Source organism: Motacilla alba, chromosome 2 (genome assembly GCF_015832195.1).
Source record: "Motacilla alba alba isolate MOTALB_02 chromosome 2, Motacilla_alba_V1.0_pri, whole genome shotgun sequence".
Lineage (NCBI taxonomy): Eukaryota > Metazoa > Chordata > Aves > Passeriformes > Motacillidae > Motacilla > Motacilla alba.
Genome location: NC_052017.1, coordinates 13,579,834 through 13,601,005, shown reverse-complemented (window position 1 = coordinate 13,601,005; position 21,172 = coordinate 13,579,834). Strand labels below are relative to the sequence as shown.

The 21,172-nt window shown below is 37.1% G+C and overlaps 1 protein-coding gene across 16 annotated transcripts in view; it reads right to left on the bottom strand.

Moving 5' to 3' along the window:
• PARD3 (par-3 family cell polarity regulator) overlaps positions 1-21,172 on the bottom strand; it is a 443,621-nt gene that overhangs the window by 9,533 nt on the left and 412,916 nt on the right. For all 16 annotated transcript variants that reach the window (XM_038128982.1, XM_038128975.1, XM_038128984.1 and 13 more), the window contains one exon: positions 5,068-5,188. In XM_038128982.1, the coding sequence (XP_037984910.1) occupies positions 5,068-5,188 (121 nt within the window). The remainder of the gene's footprint in view (positions 1-5,067; positions 5,189-21,172) is intronic.

Genomic DNA, 21,172 nt, shown 5'->3' with positions numbered 1-21,172 from the left:
AGAAATAGATAAGATTAAATGACCTTGCCTGCTTTATGTGTAAATGTACTTGGCACAGATGACAGACAATCCAGTAACTGTGTATATCAAAATTCAGAATGATAAAAAACATTCAGTGTCTCTGGGAGATGTCCTTGAAAACTATTTTTACTTCCATCTTTGTGTTTATGTTGCTATGGTGAACAGAACATATAGCAGCATGTCTTTTAAAAATTGCCAACAGGTGCATGTATTAACTCAAGCAATATGTAAAAAGAAAATCCCATCCCTTTCTGTACCTTTCTGTGGTAGGAGCAGCAGAAGGAAGATCTTCAGTATGGCAGAAACAAATCACTAAACCCTGAAATACTGCTTGAGTATTTATGCTCACTGTGAGCTATATATATGTTTTTTTACTAACTAAAATGCCCTGATTTCATTTAAAAATCTTGTTTCTTCATTTTTAAATTTCAAATATATCAGTAGATTAAAGCTAGTGTGTCAAGAAAAAGTTAAAAACAAAAAAAAAGTTAGAGACTAAACCTTAACAAAAAATGCTGGTATTTTATTAAATCCTTTGCAGATTTGATATATAAAATGGATATTAACTACAGATAAAGAGAAATTACCTGTGGACACCCTTTCCTAAAAGTTATTATAATAATAATTGTGGTTTCCTCTCTGAAAGAGATTGTGGAATAGGAGAAACTGCAATTTACCGGCTCAGGTTTTTGTCTACTGCAATACTCTGTTAGATATTGCCTATATCTTGCACAAAATATCCTAAAATAGATACTTGAAATGGATTAATAATAGAAAGAATTATTACAATACTTCTCTTTCTCATTAATGTGTTGAGTAATTCTACATAATTTACAGACTGATATAAACTTTACAATATTTGTATTGAACAAACAAGTCTGTTATTCATTTTTTCAGGTAATATTAATATGCTATGGTCAAAGTTATAGCAACAAAAATGTTTCCTAAAGAATTTTAGACTATTTAAAATTTAGTATGGCTTTGAGAAGGTCAGGGACTTGACTACAGGGATAAGAAATAAGCATATTAAACAGAAAAAAAGATTTTTTTTCTTTATAGAGACAAGACCTACACACCAAAAAACAGCAGAAAACACCCAAGCAGAAAAAAAAACCCCAGTCCTTCTGAGCCTTTAGTTATCAAGCCATGTATAAATATATTATTAGGACTCCTGGAGTCTTTCCTCTGAAAATCATGTAATTATTTACTTTTCACAAATTTGTGCATGTAATTAAAGCCATACTCAGCCAAGTCAGGTAGTATATATATTATGACCCAGTTAGATGGTATCTTTAGAAAATCAAGCATATTTTTATTTGACTCCTAAATATTTAAAGTACATTTTGCTCAGCTGCTCTCTCAACACCAGTTTTTTCCTGTCATTCAAATAGACCCAGGATGAATGGAGATGAATGTATTTGTGAATGGAGTTTGCCACTTCCCATTTTCAGCACCAATTATTGTATTGAATATGATGAAATAAAGCACCAACTTTTGTCCCTCAAGCATCTTTGTGGGCTTTTTTGGATCACTGGTGTGCTTCCACAAGCAGGACTGGCAAGCAGCTGTAGTGTTTTCCATGGATTTAAAATGCTCTTTTTTGAAATTGGATTGTTCACTCCCATGGCATTTAGGGCTCAAGAGCTGTGGTTTTGTTATTGAAGGGGTAGGTGTGTCTGTTAATCAAGATGTGACTAGGCAAAAATACAAGATGTGGAACAAATTACAACAAAGTCCCCCAAAGTCTGGAACTGGTACAAGGTAAGCCTCAGCAGACCTAACACAATCCAGAAAAGCACAGAAAACAGAGGCTCGGCTTTGGTACAAAACAAAAAAATCAGTCCCAAAAGAATGCTCATTGGTATAAAAGTGCCATGGCAACATCGAGGGCCTTAAATATTAGCAGACACACTGTAATTCCGTGCAATTCTGCATGTCCAGATACACATTTTTGCACTTTGACTGGAATTAACACCAGCAGGATTAAAATGGATTAATTAAATTTTATGTTATTTTTATCTTTTTTTTTTCCAGGCAATGTCAGGCCTATAGTATTGCCCTTGAAAGCCTCTTGTATCTCACTTTATGAAATACAAACACATAAGAAGAGCCACATAAAAGAAAAAAAAAGAAAAGCTGTGATGCCTGAGAAAATCATCCTAAAATAAACAAATGTAAAAATCCCTTCCATAAAGCTTTGACTCAGCTTACAGAACCAGTGAATTTTAGAGATGGCTCGATGTTGCAACATTTAGGCAGTTCTTTAAACCCTAACAGTGTGTCATTCAAATGGCCTTGAGCAGCAGTGTTATGCTGCTTAATAGACAGTGTCATCTCATTCCAGCACTATCACTTTTCGTGTCTGTTAAGCTGCCTGATGCTGTTGAACACTCGCAGGCAGTCAAGTACTTTGTTTACTGGCAGGACAAACACAGTAGGGCAAAAAGTCCAGTGCTATTGCATTGCTCAAGTACAGAGAAATGACCTTCACCTGATGGGCCTCAGCAGGAAGGGATGGGCCAGGCACCCACAGGTACCACTCAGAGCCAGCATGATGCTGTGCTCCATGGAATGAGATTTGCCTCACACCCAAGGAGGAGACTGAAAGTATCTGCCACAGGTAACTGGACTCCTGTGTCACAGGCCATTAATAATCTGGGAGGAATTGGAGTTGGTGAGGTTTACAGGACCATTTTTATAATATATTAGTGGGTTTTTGAGGCATTGAGCTCCTCTGAATATCCTCAGAGCTGCCAGATTTCCATCAGCATCCATTACTTCCACTGCAAACTCCATGTTCATTTATACTTCCTTAAAGTAACCAACAGTCCCCCATCACATCAGCACTTCATTCCCTATCCTCAACCATGCCATCAGCTTGGTAATGAGAAATGCAAACTACTTATCACCTCATAGCACACACTTCTCCAAGGATGGGATTTTCCTCTCTTTCTATCCAAACCAGGTCAGAGTTGGCTGCTGTCTTGTGGCTCAGAGGCTTCTCTGTATGCAAAGCCTTTTGTTTATGTAGGCTGCACAACCCATCTCCCTCAGATGAAAACACTCTTTTCAACAATGGCCCACGTACAGTTGCATTTTGCACTGCTGTGGTTTGGAACCAACACCCCACAGATGAAAAAGACTGAAAACACGCTGATGAATGTATCTAAGTATTTTCCTACATGTATTATAAACCAATTCTGCATTTTTTTGGTGTCATTGGTATTTAATAACACATCTGGATCTGTTTTGAGAGGTTGTGTCAAGAAAGTCCATCATTTTAGACTAACATGTTAAAGTAGTACAACACAGTCTTTAAAAAAGAGGGTTATGGCTCTTTAAAACTGAAATGACTGTGAAGTGCTGAAATGGATGAGATCATTGCTTTATCCTTTCCAAGCATTGTGATCTTGAAAGGCTGGAGTACACGATGGAAAAATAAAATTATAATTCAAATAGACTCTGGGCAACTTTTTAAAAAAGTACTTATCTAAAATAAAACATATGGTCACCTATGTATTTAACAACAGAGCAGCTCCTACAAAAGCAACAATAAGCTTCAGAACTAATATTAATACATTAAGCTGAATTAGTCACTTTGAGCTCATTTGCATGATCTGTAGAAGGGGAGTAAACAGAGAGATAACATTTGTTTGAATAAGAGAAAATAGAAAGGTCAATGTTCTGACCCAGAATTTAGGAAATTATTCCATTCCTAAGGTAATCAGTCTGTCATCCAAATAATTCCCTTCTCGTTCATTACAAGAAAGTAAAATAAAAGCCAAGCTGACTGTCTAAAGTTGCTATGGCACTTCGATATACAGCAATTTGGCCCATGACCTCCAGTAGTTAAGTTCCCAAGTCTTCAAGAGTGCAAGCTTTTCTCATACACAGTTTTCCCAAGAATGTTACTGGAATCTCTCATTTGGAAACCAAACAGTAGCTGATGTAGGTAACAGAAGGTATCAACTACACCCAGTCCCAACCTGCCCCAAATGGCTAAACTATCCCTGTGATGACCTAGCACATTATCTTCCCCACCTCAAACTGAAAGCATCTGCTCATAGGAAGAAGTTTATATTATTTATTTAATTTCAGAGGAAGTTAGATGTTTTCTAATACAAGAAAAGAGAAACCTATAAGAGAAACCTATAAGAGAAACCTATCCTGATACTGTTGTTGCCAGTGACTTCATACACAGACATGTTTTTTTGGCTATTCTCTACCTCGGCCTTGTGTACATGGCACTGCTGAGCAACAATAACTGAAACTCACCACCCTCACCTGCTTCAGAGGAAGCTGAGAGATTCAACTGTTGTCATCACACAGTTCCCGCTCTTTTGGGAACACAAACAAGTTGTTCACTGTCTTTATCATGGAATTTTCAACAGTTACAGGTTTGGCCTCATATTTAAAGGATCCTAATTTAGGATATGTAATTGATTAAAAAGCAGCACTAATTCATTCAATTATGTTAATCAAGATAAGCACAAGTATTTAAATAATTGTATCACTTTACTGGATCAGTTTGAACAGGATTTAAAAGATCAATTAGGGCATATATCTCAATACAGAACTGTCTCAGCTAATGTAAGTGTCAGAGTGCTATTGTAAAGGAGGCTCATCTCTTTTACTGTGAAAAGACATAGTTTTGCCTTTATGAATATAACTAAACACGGTGATATTGCTTCAGAGAAAATAGCATTTACAAGGTTGCATTTCCATTATTTATTGTTAGCATGTATTTTATTCCGGTTTTCCATGAAAATTTCAGATCAATAGGTACTGCCTTTGATACTAATCCAAGCAGTAACTCCCAGAGTCAAGGGTCTAACCACGCAGCAAATAATGCTGTCTGCACTTCTGACAGATGGCTGAAGAAGTTTAGAAGTGAACTAAACATCAATGAACCAAAAACGGGGATCACAGCAAGGGCAGAAGTATGCAGGCAGAGCACCCTGCCTCCCTTTTGGTCTGCTCCCAACCCACCCAGGAAGAGCAGGAGTCAGCCAAGCTTCCCAGCTTTGGCAGGCCCTGCACACTCACCCATGGCTGCTCAAAACTGTAGGTGCGTCTCCTGTCCTCCACGTCCTCATCCTGCTTTGCCTGCTGGAACTCCTGTCGCAGGCGCTGTATCCGGTCGTGATTGTTGGGGGTCGATCTGTTGCTGAAAGGGGAAGGATGGAAATGATCAATATACTTGGGAACTGCCACCTGTGACTGAGACTGCTGCTGCAGTGCAGGACTACAGACATGAAAATAATTTATAAGCATTTAGTCCAAAGATCTTTAGTTTAAGTTTGTCTAATAAAGAAATTTCAGATGTTGCAAGGACAAGACAAATAAGAATATTTTAAAAAAATTATCATAAGCTGATGGCACCTTTTCAGTATATGTCACTCCTAGAGAATGAAGAAGAATAGATATAGTAGTGTCAGACTTAAAATAAAGGGAAATTAAAAGCCCTAATGATCTCTGCTACTGAATAAACAAGAAAGATACTTTTCCCCAATCAATAAACTGTAGTACTATCCGATCTTTATTCACATCAAATTAATTACAATGTCTGGAGGCTCTACCTATATAAAATTTGGTTATTTTTCCCAATCAATAAGAGCCTGTCATCCCTTAGTTCTGTTTTTAACAAGTCTTTTAAATTGATCAGTCTGAAAGCATTAAAAGGCTTGGGGGCCAGTAAAAAGCCATCCATTTGACAGGGCCATAGGCAGGAATGGATCTGGGCTGCAGATGAGAGCTGGCTTCACTTGGACCCACAGACAGTGGTGGCTGGGGAGGGCTCAGTTCCGAAGGTACTGACACAAACCAGCACACCCAGAACCTTCAATCCTTCAAAACCATCAATTTTTCCACAATACCCAGTAATCCACTCTCCATGGCGCAGGTGTACATGAAACTATGTGCATGTAATGAAATATGCACAGGAATGGCATTTCATGGAGAAGGGGGAAAGTGGGTATTTATTAATCTTGTTGACATTTTTCCAGCTGTGCAGCTCCTACCTGACCCTACAACCCCCCTCTTTCAAACATGTTAATGTGGGAACCACAGAAAGCCTGACAAACAAATATGCTATATCAAGACTAACCAGAAGCATTTTAATCTATTCTTGTGGGGTTCTTGTGCACTGCATTTCGTTGTTTATTTCAAAAGAGCTGATGAGGAATGGACATCTATTGCTTTGTTTCAAAAGAGAAATCTGCAGAGAGACACTGGAAAGCAATTCCATAGATTTCCTTTCATAGACACAGGGTACAATAAAACACAGTGAATTTATATCCTGTGTCTTCTTTTGTATGAAAAGAGACAATTTTAGAGTCCATTTGTGACTGTTTTCCATGTCTTCTGGGACTGGTAGGTGCAGGGGATTGGAGATGTTTGAGACATTACCTCCCATTCTTTTCAGTGCCAATAAATAGAGTTTATCAGTGCTTGGTTGGCCAGACAGAAAAAATAGTATGGTTCTGGAAAAGGCTAATTTTTGAAGTGGTTTAGGTTGATTTATTTTTAAAATTTATTTGAAACCAAAGGCAAAGAAAAGGAAGGAATTTAAAGAAGTGTTTTCTTCCATGCTTTTTTAAAACCCAAATGGGAGCTTTAGGAAATGCTTTATTTGTAGGGTAAGTCAATTTCTATGTGCAAATTACCACTTTGAAAAGTACAACTAAAAGAAAGCTTAATTTAGAACAGGTGGAAACGAAACACTGGTATTTTCAAGATTTCCACTTCATTGTAGGTATGTTGCTAATTTTATTTCCTTAATTCAACTTCATTTTGTGAAACCGCTTATCTCCATTTACAGTTTCATTTTATGTAAATGTATTCCTTATTGTGAAATTCTGCCCAGCTTTACTATATAACCACTTGTTTTTTTCCCACGCATTGCTATACACTTCACATTTTAAAGGGATTAATCACAATCCAATATAAGACAAGACACTTTAAAATGGTCTGTTGATTTTTAAAACTGTTATTGTTAATCAAACAAACAAGTAGTCCACTGCTTTCTACACAGACACGTGTTTCCTACATGACAAACTGCACTTAAAAAAGTAAAAATATAGTAAATATTAAAATTTCAGGCATAAGAATATGTTTAAAAGAGAAAAGTCATTGAACTTCTGTGCAAAAATTACTAGAAAAATGCCATCCATAGACACCTTGTAGTACTCAAGATGATGGGTAAACAACCAGGGTTCTGTAATCAAGGTTGTTTCAGATTTCAGGGATCACAGTGCAGAAGTGACACTGAAGCAGTTTATCCGATGGCAAACAGAAGAACTCCAAAGTACTGCACTAAACCTTGTGCTCTTACAGGATACACTCCACCAGCCTCAAAATGGGCTGCTGGGAGGGTTATTACAGATCTGAGGGCTTCTGCACATTTTGTGATAGTTATTCATTTTAAAAAAATACCTTATCAGAGGAATAGCAAGAAAATAAATGCATAGTGTCCATAGAAGCCAAAGTGTGTCTTTTCCCAAACAGCAAATGCATGAACTTGACACCCTGCAGACACTGCAGAGAGGAGTAACAAAGGACAAGGAGGATCCTGGGATTTATGATCAACTTGTCTCCAGACCTAAGAACTTATTTTAATGCCAAAAAAACCCTTAACAAAAATGCAAAGAAAAAAGAAGTCAAGCTGATTTAAGAAAAGTTATTCAAACTTATTAAAGGTTTGATAATGGCAGAGAAGATAAATCTTTTAACAATATTTCTATTTTATCTGAAAAGCAAGGGACATGACTCAGATTTAGAAAACTGCAAAGGAAGTGAATTATAAAAAGATCTATTTCACAGAAGAAAAAAAGAGCAAAATTAGAAAAAGGCATTTCTATATCTCCTCAAATTTCTTTGAGCTCAAAAAGTCTCTAAGAAACAGAAAGTGAGATCAAGTCAGTGGGTTAATAATAATAAAAAATTAAATATTTTTATTTAGAAGAGGAAAAAGGCAGGCAGCTAAGGATGCACTAAGATACATTTCTTAAAAGATTATTTGATGGCTTAGACTGTATCTTAGTTTTGCCTCCTTTGGTTTTCATTTTCATTTCAACTTTGTTCTGGTTTTCTAGGTTAAATTACAGCTGTCTTAATCTTCTCACCACTGAGGGCTTGCACATCTCTGTCCTGGCCTGCCATGCTGCCGCCTTTTTCTTTTCGTGCCTTTCTTCATCCAGTTACTCTTACCATCAGTGCTTTTTTGCTGGTTTTTATGTCTCCCACTGCACTCCCCCTGCACTCAGGGAACACTTGGTACACCCACTTGGTATCTCATTCAACTCCCAATTAGTACTTCTAGAAGGAGGAAAATGTAAAAATCATAATCACAAGGGAAAACCGTCTCCAATAAAATTTTGGAGTCAACAGCGCAAACCTAACTTTATTCCTTTTCAGATCCTAAGATGTTCTGCTTTATCTAAAAATCTTTATGTAAGTCACATCATTATCCCTTGGGGCAGAGCTAAATAAATTATATCCCATGTGAAGTGTTCTCAGCCAGTCTAAAGCAAAATAAATTTTGACTTATTGGAAGAATTGACCCAAGAAAGATAGGGTCATATCAACAGACTACTAAGATGCAGGCTGCAGGTGTTCTTGCTGCTTAAATTCCCATTGTGGGTGTATGGGGAAAGTCCTCAAAAGTTCAATTAAATGTGCCATGTTTTGTTTGAGTCCTTCATTCAAATGCACTGAAAATCTGAAGGCAGATCCACCTCAAAGAATTCAGGACAACTAGCAGGAAGGAAGGAGTTTACCTTGAAATACATCCAAAGTTTATTGAAGATTTAACCCATGCTAGCTTTAAAATTTTTAGCAAAACTGGAATTACAACTCTCTACAGTAATCACAGCTTGCCCAGCCAGCCTTCCCTTATGCCTACTTAATAACAGGATGGCTGTGAATTCACAGAAGACAATTAGCACCTCCTAGCATCAGATACCAGTGATGTTCTTCTATCAAAGTGCTCTCAATGTTAAATGTTCTTAAAATAAATAAAATTCAAGGAAAGGCTTTCAGGGCCAAAGTTTACTCGGGTTGCAAAGCATCTGTGCTTTCTTGTATCACAGCTCTACTTGGCACCCCATTGCCTTCCATCTGCAGATGGCACATTTCACAATCAGTTGTTTTTTGAGTGCTGCTTCAAAACACACCACCAGCAGCACAGACTAAAAATGCAATGGTAAGCAAGACTTAGATAGGCCAGGGCTGTCATATATTTCCAGGAACAAGCAGTTGCAGCAATGGCCATCAGGGTCTCAGATCATTAAGCAATGTCTCAGTGTGATGTCATGCACTGATGTGCAGAGCTGTATTCCTTTCAAAACAGTCAGATTTTCAGTGTGATGAAGTAGATACAAACATGCCACTGAACAGGGACGACTGAAGCTTTGGGAAAAAAAATTTATTGGCCTGGAAAAGCATGGAAAAGGGTCTTAACAACACCACCGGGCAGTTGCAACTTGACTAGAATAACCAAAAGGTTAGTAAACAAACAGTGTTCTTTACACCTTGAAATTTTCTATCACACAGTTGAGCTGCCAGGGCGTCGCCAGCCTGACCGGCTGCTTAGATCTCTGGATAGCAGTAATAAAACACAGATGGGTTCTTATTTGCTTCAAGCTGGCAAATAACTATCACCCATTTGTATGATATAAATACTTTTTCATTTGAACAGATTACCTGTGTCATATTAAAAAATTAAGGTCTGAATTTGTATCTACCTCTGTTTACACAGAGAGAGGAGCAGGAGACAAATTTGTTTCCATCACACTGAGGATTGACAACGTGGTCACACCATGGTTGGTGGCACACATCCTCATCAAAATACAGGCCTAACTGAATGCCTACAAAATTGGCCCCTTTCTTCATCACTTGAGCAGGATGAAACAGCCCAACAGAAAGTAGAGTGGTGATAATCTAATAGAAAAACTTCTGCTACATTTACTGGAACTCAGGCACCCTCTCTCCACAGTGCTTAACCCCAAGCAGATGGATTTGTCTGTTTCAGATGGCCCTTGAGGGTGAATAAGCAGAAACTGTCAGGTTATTTCAAAAAGTCATGGACATAAAATAAAATGAAAGTGTGCCCTTTACCAGCCTTAAAGTTACCACAACACCCCGATGCACAGCCTGCTGGTTTGCTCACTTTAAGCAGATTTACTAATCATCCGTGACACAGATGACTGTGCCCACAGAGCACAGGGCGATGAGGGCTGAGCAGCAGCACAGTTTGTACTCTCTCCTTCCTGCCACCAGCTTGCCAGAGCAGGTTGGTCTTTTCCTGTTTTGTTCTGTGGTTTATTTTTTGACATCTAAATGCCACTCCTCAGGCTTAAGTTAGTGTAACCAATTTGGCTGGTCCTCTCCTTCCATTGTGCCCTACATATAGTCCTTTTCTGAGACATCAGGGAATAGACTTTTCATGAACACATGGATATTAACACATACAGAAATGGTACACAACCATGGACAGTGCTGTATAAAAGAGCTGTTACACGATTACAGAATTGCTACAGTCATCTGAGAAAAAAAAATTAGCTGAGCAAGAGATCAAATTTGTTAGACTACAAATGTACCATGGTTGTAACCTGGAAAGAGGCATAAAAAGCCTTATTCTACACTACTTTTGTTTTTCTTAACTGTCAAAGAATTTATTGGGAATAAGGCATAAAAAGGTAGAGGAGAGGTGTTAAAAACAAAAAAAAAAGTATGAATTACAAAACTGCAAATAAAAATAGTTTCTCTGCACAAGCTTCATTAAATTTTATCAGCTAGTATCTTGGGTTTTTACACTCAAACCACAGGTCATAAATTCACAGTAAATCCCCCATATGTTCACCAAACACCTGAATTAAATTCCTCTTCTAGTTGTAAGAAACGAAATGTGCAGCTCAAATTAATTATGCATGCAAAGTTAGTTTCTAACAAGGGCAGCTTCTTGCATGCTGAAGGGTATACATCCTACCAGAACTTTTTTTTTCCCCCAGATCTCTTTGAATTTTGGCTTATTCCACTGTTCACACAGTTATAAAACTCATCCTCTTTTGCCATTTTGTATTTGCTAAATGAACACTGAGCACTATATATCCTTTAAAGTCAGGAGATTTTAAAGGCAGCTAAATTCAGGGATTGGCTTAATGTGACAGGCAAGATATAGCATGTTACCTGTACACATACCTACACACTTCAGCATAGTAATTCCATCAAAACAGGATTTATACTTTAGGATTTATGTCAATATGTATGCATGTGAAATCAGCTCATTGGGAATTTTAGTGTCATCCCAGTTTACCTTCACAGTAGAAGTTCATCAACTGCAATACCATGTAGTGCATAAGTCTCCAAATGCATTCACTTTCTTCTTCAGTAAATAAAATTAATTTCCAAATTTTGACATTGTGTTTAGATGAGCATTTTACACAATTTCAACAGATGAAATATTTAAAAATTTAAAAGATACACCTCTCTTCTCCGGATTAAAAAGGTAAACTCAAATGCTCGAAATTCAGCACTTGCTTCTGATGTGATGGCCATAAACAATGTGGAGAGGTGGGGCTGATGGGGAGGTCACTTCACCACAACAGTCTCTTCAAACTTTCCAGACTAGATTTCACTTTGAGTCCCTCTGTGGCCCTTCTGTGGCAGGGCCATCATTTTACAACCAGTGAAATACGAAGAATGCACCGAAGACCCTTTTTATTGCCACTATCACTCTTCCTTATTAGCCTGTCAGAGCCTGCACACCGGAGACTGAAATCCAGTCTTACTTTCCAGTGGAATTCTTCTACTAAAAGGAAAAGCAGAGATTTTAGGAGCTTGCTATAAACATCTGAAAACAGACACTCAGCTACTGGTTTATCACACAGTCTAAGCCTTACTTTAGAGCTGTTAGATTTTGCAGATATAAGCCAAGCCAATTTTCAGCCACACACAACTTGTTACAGCTGTTCTCATAGGGTACTGCACTTTCCGAGTTAGAATAAAAGAAAATGAAAAGGAAAAGAAAAAAGAGAATGCCACAAAACCTAAAAGAAAATACAAGACATCTCATTGTGAATTTCTTATGAGAATGTTAAAAGATATAGCAGAAATACACAAGGAAAGATTTAATAAATCATGAAAAAAAGAAAACTAAAAATATACGAGTGATCAAGCCGGGAGAGAAATTTGCAGTTTTGATTCCAAATGTAATACAAAATTACTTCAAAGTCAGGTGGTGAGAAATGGGCTCTGACCTAAGAATCTTCCTGTCCTAATTGGAACAGACAGTGATGGCTCCAGTGCTGTTAGGTCTGATGAACACCCACAATTAGACATCACAGGCTATTCTGTGCCAATGTGAGAGCTGCCTGGCACAGCAATACAAAGACATTTAACCAAGACCAAAGAGAAGAAATCCCCTCCTGGATGTAGCTGGCCATTCCTGTGCCAGCAGAAGGGATCATCCAGAAGATCCCTAGCAGGCTTCAGGCCATGTCAGCCTTTGTTTCCATTTAAGCTAATCCAGCTGCTTTGCTAGAAGCTGTGTAGGGAGAGCTCCCTCTGATCTCTCAGGATGAGGCACGGGGGCAGAAGCCTTCAGCAGAGGGGCAGCAGAAGCAGCAAGGGAGCAGTCACTTCTTAAAGCACAGCAGGATTTGCAAAAAGGAACATCTGTCCGTGGCCAGCACCACCTGTGAGGTGTGAATGCTGTGACGTAGGGAGAGCCCAGCACATCTCACACCACTCAGCTTCTGCTCTGCGCTGACACCGGGCTCTGCGCTCTAAAATCTGCTTCAGAGCCTGCTCTAGCCAACAATGCTGGGTCTAGCAACATTGAAAAACGGAAAAAAAAATCCTGATTGCACCATTTGAAGGACAAACCAAGAGTGATATTAAAATTACTCAAAGTATTCAAAATTTTCAAATTTGAAAACATATTGGGGAAAAAAAAGGTTTATTTAAATATTGCACCATTAAAAATATAGTGTAAATGGTGAAATTTAGCTCTGTTTTGATGCAAAATCTCACTTTAAAAGTATTTAGATCTTGCTTAATGCATTGGCATAAGTTATACTGGAAACCCAGAAAATATTTTGTGTTGTTTATTTCTCTTTAGTTAGAGAAAACACTTAGTAAATAGGTACCAGGGTGTTGCAACTAACAAAACAGAATAGAGTGGTTTTGACTCTTGTGAATATTTGCCCTTAATAAAAATGACATCTTGTTTTAAAGTATTCATTAAACTACAGTATTAAGCAATACATTGCTAGGCAAACACTGATCTACGGACTAAGACACCTCTTTAAAATGTCTGAACATTAAAAAACATAATACATTACACCAAGTTCACATGTCTTCCCCTGTCCTTACCAGCCTCTAACATAATTATAGTATAATTATTTCTGTACTTTGACAGAGGGGCTATTGCCTTATAAATCTTCAAATAATATTTTGATTGATTTTACATTATGTCTCACTTTAACTATAGGCTAATTTCAAACTGCAGAATGAGAAATTTTCCATTAAAAACAAACAAACAAACAAAAATGACTTGGCCTAAAGATACCAAATCTAGGTAAAAGTTGAAGAGACCTCCTTTGATAGGAGTAGATTAGAAACTCTATATAAAACACAGAAAATTGTGAGCTCATTGCTTTATTTTTCAAACTAGATAAGTTGCAATCTGTAAATGAAACTTTAAATCAGAAGTTACTGTTAAGCATTTCATCATTCAGCGCCTGTGCACACAATATGAATCAACGAAGAAAAAAATAAAATCAAAGCTAAGATTGATTACTTGAATTGATGCCTAAATTCACCTGTTGTCTTCTTATGAAGTTTAACACTAAGATTTACACTGATTAGCATAAAAACTAATTAAGATTTTTAAATTAAGTATTACATGCATATGGAGAGTAGAAACAAATCTCAGTATTATACCTTGCAAAACAAATGATCTCTGGATAAATCTTTTCAGCATTGTGCTTTAAAAAATGAAAATTTTAGTAAATAGATGTTTTAATCATGGTTTACCACCACACTGTCTTGATTGACTTTAAAATTATAAATTGCTGTGAAATTACATTTGTATTAAAAATAATGAGTTCCAGATAAGGACATAAAAAACCAGCAATTACCTTCTATTCAAAATTTCACTAGGTTATTTAGTGAGTTAGGTGGAACTCAACTTTTACTACTTGAGATATTTTCAAGTTATTTCACTTATTTTTCCTCTTGGAAATGCTAAATATGCCTTTTCTTCAGGAATTCTTTTTCAGATGTATTGTGCAGGATACCCAGTAATTGCTGAGAGTCTTGCTATGCTTTGAAACACTGGATTAGAAATCCTGAATTCTAATATTTCCTCCTATTGGGCTGTTTAATCTCAATCCAAGTGCAGATTTCAGAAACCCAAAAGCATGTATCTCTCATACTGCAGACAAAATCCAACATTTACTTGTAACACCACTTCAATATTTTGTCAAGATGACTAGCCTGATAAAAGTTATAGTAAAGCTGATTTATTTACCAGGAGAAGGTAAGATGCAATTTTTTGCAACAAACTGTAATCATTTAAAAGGCAAGTATGCAGTTCAAACTACTCACCTGGACCCTTTGTATGGGAAATACAGAGGAATAAGTTATTCCAGAGCAATCACAGTACTTGTCTTTGGATGCAATTATTACTCTCAAGAGCTCATTAGTTTTTTCATTGATAAAGAAGAGTAGAGGGACAAGCTCAGGATAGTTTTAGACAATTATATTAGGCCAGATGAATCCACTCTAGATGGCTAAATTGTGCTCAAGGTAGGTGGAAAATGAATCATCCTAAGAAATCTGGTACTAGGAATGCCTGCTAGGAGGTGACGGTCAACTGGCATGGCAGTGTAACACTTTCATCTTTTGGCAGAAAAACTCATTAGAACAAAATCAGTGCTCAGCCTCTCTGTGTTTGCATTCACATAACTACATATGGGCAAAAGCCTTTTTTAAAGCCCTGTATAAAGTTCATACAATAAACAGATCTCACATACTTCAGTATAATTTTAAGGGTTCTTTACAGAGTACACTATGCTACTGTTTGTAATACTCTTTTATGAAAAAAAAAAACCACCTTAAATTTCTTAGTTTCTGAAGCATATAGAAGTCTATAGGCATGCCTGAGATAAGCCAAGGACTGCAACACGACAGTTTTTGTGGTCAAGGTCTCATCAGTATGACTAATTTGTATCTCAACTTTTACATTACTTCAGTAAATGCTATGCAAATATTACAAGGTTTTCTTGGGTAACATAATTGCCACATGCTTTTCAGTAAACAGGAAGAAATGAAACATGCATAGTAAGTAATTCCAGTTAGCACATCAAATTTATTTTGCATGATATTGGCAGTACATAGTACAAAGTTACAATAGTATTATTTCTCGTTGTTATTCTTGTAGTCTTAGGTTGATAACGTTTCATTTTGACACCATAATGGTGTCTCTGGGGATTTTGATGACAATGTGTTTTGACATTCTGTTAAAAATATATCCAAACTGATATCACTTTATTTTGTCATCATTACCTAGCTGGATTTCTAAGATACTGCTTTTTTCTGACATCTTTAATCAGAAAGATTTCAGTCCAAGTGGCAAGTGCCAAAAAAAAAGTTTTGCAGACATCAAACATGACTGTGTAGCACACACTACTGCTGCTCAAACTTGCACTGGCCAGATACCCCGAAATGTAACAGACTAGTCACACAGCACAGGGCCTCAGATCATAAAACATGAAAATGCCTTTTCTTCTACAGCATGATAATAAATATAATAAATTCTATTTCAGACACTTGAGACAGGAGGCCCAGCAGCACAAACGCTGCTGCAAACCAGAACCTTCTGCTGCCGTTGGAGCGCCTGACGTGCACTCGCTTCACGGGTCTCGGTATAGAAACCAGAAATATTTCCTGAACGCTATTAAAAAAGTGAGATTTCTAATTCGTGAGCTTTGCTGAAATGGAAATTGCTACATATGTGATTCTAACTAAAGAACAGCAAAGCCAGTCCCTGTACAGAGCTCTAAAATGCATCTCTGGGCTTGAGCTTTAGCTAGTGCAAACCTGTCTAGACCCACTGAATCCAACAGAGGTTTCAGAATTTATGGACATGTGAAGACCTAAACAAGGTTTTGGGGGAAGAAATAAGGAATAATTTTCAGCTCTAAGCTTCTTGTTACCAGTATGAAATTCAGGGATTAATTCTGAAACAATTTAGAAATTATCTGGTAAGTTATCCCTGGCTGCCAGAAAGATGCACATCATACCAATTGGAACATGTCCACTTACAGCTATATCACTCAGTTTCTTCTTTTTATTATTTACTATTTCTTCATTCTTTCTCTACAATGAATTACAGAGCAACTCCAGGGAAATCAACACATTACATGTACTGAGAAGTATATTTATTCAGCACAGCAGCTCAAGTTCTACTTACTAAAATGATTGCTGATAAAATCTCAAATTTTTAGCATTAATGCATAAGATTTTACTGCCATTCAAATCTGATCAAAGAGATTAAAGAACTTTTTCTTTTCCCTGCACTCTCCTAAATCATAATGCTTAACAGAAATTGCTTGTATTATCTTATTTCAGAGAGCAGGCTAGAACTGAGACAATCCCTTGATCCCAGTTCATGAATAAAGCATTTAATGGACTGCACTTGTCAAAGGACACACTAAGCATTTGATCTATACAGTAAACAAATATCTATGAAAAGTATGAAAAGCAACCCCCCAAAACATTAAAAAAAAATGCCATTACAACTCATTATTTTAGATATTTTCCTTCCTTCCTCTCTTATTTCAGGATTAAGACTCTGAAGGCATTGATGGGATGACACACTCGCATTGAGATAAAAACAGAGTTTTTCAAACAACTGTTGGCAACAATTTATATTCCATGGAAATGGCTAATCAGGCCACCTATAGTTCATGTACAACCACTCTCCAATAGAAGGAATTAATTGTTACAACACCAGAAAATGTATAATTAAAGAAGTGACAGAAGGCTAAGTTGTACCCTGACATTCCAACACTCTCCACATCTTTTTTAGAGTTTCCTTTGGGTATTTCCAGCAAAGGAGAACTTCTGCCAGGAGAAGAAAATTAGACTACAGAACTGTGAGCCTACATAACTATGAACTCAACTGACCTGAAGATTTTGACACATACCTACAAAATGCTCTTTCATGGTCTCAGCAGACAAGATAAAATATTATAAGCAAGTAACTGTAACTATTACCATAAGCAATACTGCACAACCAGTTCCATTTAATAATTATAGACTTGTTTCTACAGGCATCAACCATTCTTCACTAGGCAAAATCCTAGTAGGCTGAAATGTCTGAGAGGCACATATACAAGACTATGTCAACTTTAACAAATACATCTATTTTAAGACGGTATTTAAACTATTTTTCCTACCACATTTTTTTCTACCTCGATTTTAAAACTCAATGCAGCTTCTTCAATTATCTTAAAAAATAAGAATTGCAATTAATTTCTTAAAAATCTTTTTCAATACAATGAGGCTTATTAATGCAATGAGCTGTTAAATGACAGCCTAATGAAAAATCAGCATAAAACTGCACTGGTATTTAAGATTAATTTTGGAAATAAGCTCATAATGTAGTACTGACTTTGTAATTCAGAGGTTATATTGTAGGAGGTCACACTATTTTTTTTCACATGTGTGACTGCCATGATCCTGTAAAGAGAGAAGCAGTACCAGACATTGTACTTCACTTGTGTAAGCTCCAGCCTTCTTTACAAATTACTTCTCCCATAAAAATGATAAGAGAAACTCCATGAGTATCTATTGGAATTTTCAAAAAGAATTAAGGCAAGACATAGCTTCCAGAGAGCAGTTTTTGTTGCTATGCTGCTAGCTCAGATTAAGTTCAGTTCCCATGAATTTTCCTATTTAAGCTACACAATAATTTGTTTTCCAGGGAAACCAAAACCAGGAATTAGACTCTATGTAAGGAAAGAATGATAAATATCCTTTGTAAGCAGGACCCACAAAGATCGGATTTTGCTGCACTTTTGCTATTTACTTTTTATTATTTTTGCCAGATTTCTGCATCATTAAGCATTACTCCAAAAGCAGGACCCCGATCTGCAGCAGACACTGCACAGACTGCCTACAACCAGACCTTAGACAAAGATTTCACAGTTTAAGAACAGATTTGCTGTTGCACAATGGAGGCACACACACATTTGTGAAATGTTCCTTTTGCCCAGAACAAATGCATGCAGTGAGGACTCAGCTCAGTGACTGACTGACTGCAAAAGGAGCCAAGCTATCCAGGACTACCCTGGAGACACCTACAACCAGATGAATTAGATATCAGGACAGGCTGCTGAAGCCAGAGTATCTGAATGAAAACTTAGTAATGAGACTTGAAGAAATTCTGTGGGATTTAGGTGTCATCCAAACTAATGGAGAGGGTCACGTCAAAGTTGCTCACTAGGTCAGGAGCTGACTAGCACACAAGATGGTGATGGCATCTACTCTGACTATGAAAAGAGCTGGCAGAAAAAACTGTGAGTGAGGTAACTACAAACTCATTTTTCCTATGTTGAAGTTGAATAAATGCTTTTTACAATCCATGATGATTGATAAAAAGGAGAATCCTTCATGAGACAGTTCAACCCTTCCCTGTCTTCACAGTAGGCAATACTTACTTCAATAGTAAGGCAATACTTACAACCCCATGCACATGGGAAGGGAGGTCAAGGAAGTCACAGCACCTGGGGAATTGACTTCATTTGCATCATTTTTAATGCCACTCTGATTAAGAGATAATGTAGAAGTATAAGCAACTCCCAGAAACAGTTTTTTATCAAATGATACTTCCCTTTGTTGTGTGCAGCTAAATGCTTCTTTTCCAGCTGTAAAAGCTGGTACTGAGAGAACAATACAACTCTTTAGCTCATGGTACTTAAAACAAACCAAATGGCATGTCATACTGTAGCTATGGCTCTATTACTAGTGACCAATTCCTGTTGCACTTTTCCAGTTACATCACTCCTAGTAAATTACTTGCACTTGATATAGACCAGGCATAAAATGAGCAGAAAACAAAACTTTGGCCATTTTAATTTAAATTCTCATAATGGCAGGTCAAATTTATGTGAACTCCTTGGTGAATTGGTTCCTTTATTAGTACCCAGTTTAATTCAAATCAGAGTCTTCTACAGAAGATTAATTAAATATTAATCAAAAGTCCAGGGCAGTCTAAGCTTCTGTTCCATTAACCTAAATGTGACTCGACACCACAATGCCTTTTCTTCCCCCTGCTCTATTTTAAAGAAGGCTTTTAGTTTTTTTCCTGTTATGGTGCAACTCCTTGTAAATGCAGACATGCTATTTGCAATGTATGTTTAAAGGTCGTGATTCTTTTTCCTTTTCCAATTAAAGCTGCTCTTAATCACAATTATGCTTTCAAGAAACAATTAACAGAAGTCAAAACTTTTTTCCATCAATATGTTTAAGAGATGTACAGTGTATACCCTCTATTACCACTGGTGTCACTGAACTAATTATGTGAGGTTAAGGTTCACCTTCTTGGGTGTAAATTTTGGGTTGAGTTGACACTAAAAAGAAACATCAATTTATTAGGAGATAAAACTTGTTCCACAGTAATGGAACAGCTGTGTATATAAATTGATTGCAGCTTAATGTTCTCACACATAAAGCAATTAGAGCTTTCTGACAGACAGACTTGCTAAGTATAGTGTGGAGCACATAGTAATATGCAGTTACAGGCACAACATACTTAAGAGTGATCATATATATTCTGTAGAGTAATATCAATTTCTCAAGCCTTCCAACCCTAGATGTGTCCTTAATTAACATAAACGTATGCTGATAACCATGTGAAATTTCTCTTTTCTGAGGAGGAACCTTTTCATGCCGTGTCATTTTACTCACAGACACCTCTTGTGCTTAATTTGGCTTCTCCTTCTGCAGGAATAGATATAGCCTAGGCCTGGTTCCTTTAGGTGGGCTTAATTGTTTCGAGGCAATAAGTCCTTCATGAGATTGGTTAAAAAAAGATCCAAAAAGTAAAACCATATACATGTTGTTTGGGATAAGTATTTTTATTTCTGGAACCATAAAGTATGAACTCAGGGAACAAGCTGTGTTCATCTAGCATCATTTCCTCTCATCATCTGCTCCCAGCTAGCTGTAGTTGCCTTCAAATAGATTCCAGGATATTTTTCCTTCCTATCTTTCCTATAGGACAATTATATTTAACTTAAGCTAAGGATTGTGGTTTTAAGCATATTGATCAGGAAGACTAGCAATGGAAGTTGAGCATTATGGAGCAGTTGAGTTCCTAACTAATGGTATTTGATACATTTTTGTAGCATATTGGAAGCTTGAGAAGTATTAGATCTTGGACAAGGATACATAGGTAATTGAGATGATAATCTTCCAGCTGATGGACTAAGTGGTTAGACTAAATGGAGTTTTTCAAAAGACAATCCTGAAAAAAAATCAGAATTTCACTATATGTGGGGATACAGACATGTTGGTTTCTACAGGATCAAATAAAGTGACAGGGAGATTATTACTAGAAAGTAATCACATTATTTTTTTAGGCTAAGATTCTCAAAACTGCCTAAGACAACTGCAGTGTGTTTCACTCTTTCTTTGAACTGATTTTGAAGTTCTGCTCTCTGTGCAGAATGTTCCTGTCCCAACCTTTGAGCCACAAAGCACTCGTGAAATTACAGTTATCCAAATCAAAGAGCTGAATGGAAAATCATGTTATTACCTCTTTCTTTTCTATTATTTTCTGCAAATGGGCTTGCTTTCAGGAAGATCAGTGCCCTGATCTCTCTGTGAGCTCTACCACAGCCAGGGACACATGTCGTGGGGCAAAGGAAAAGGCAGGAGTATGGCTTTTTCTATGGAAATTTGTCCCTAGGGTATCCTGCACTCACTGCGTATCAAGACAAGAGGTATTTAGATCCTCAGACAGCCTTAAGGAAACCAGGGTAAGGTAGAAGAGGAACCTAAGAAAGTACCTCTACAATGAGAGTCTGGAAATCCATTTGGTCACATGAGGAAGACAAACCAGTGGTGAGATGCTCAGAGT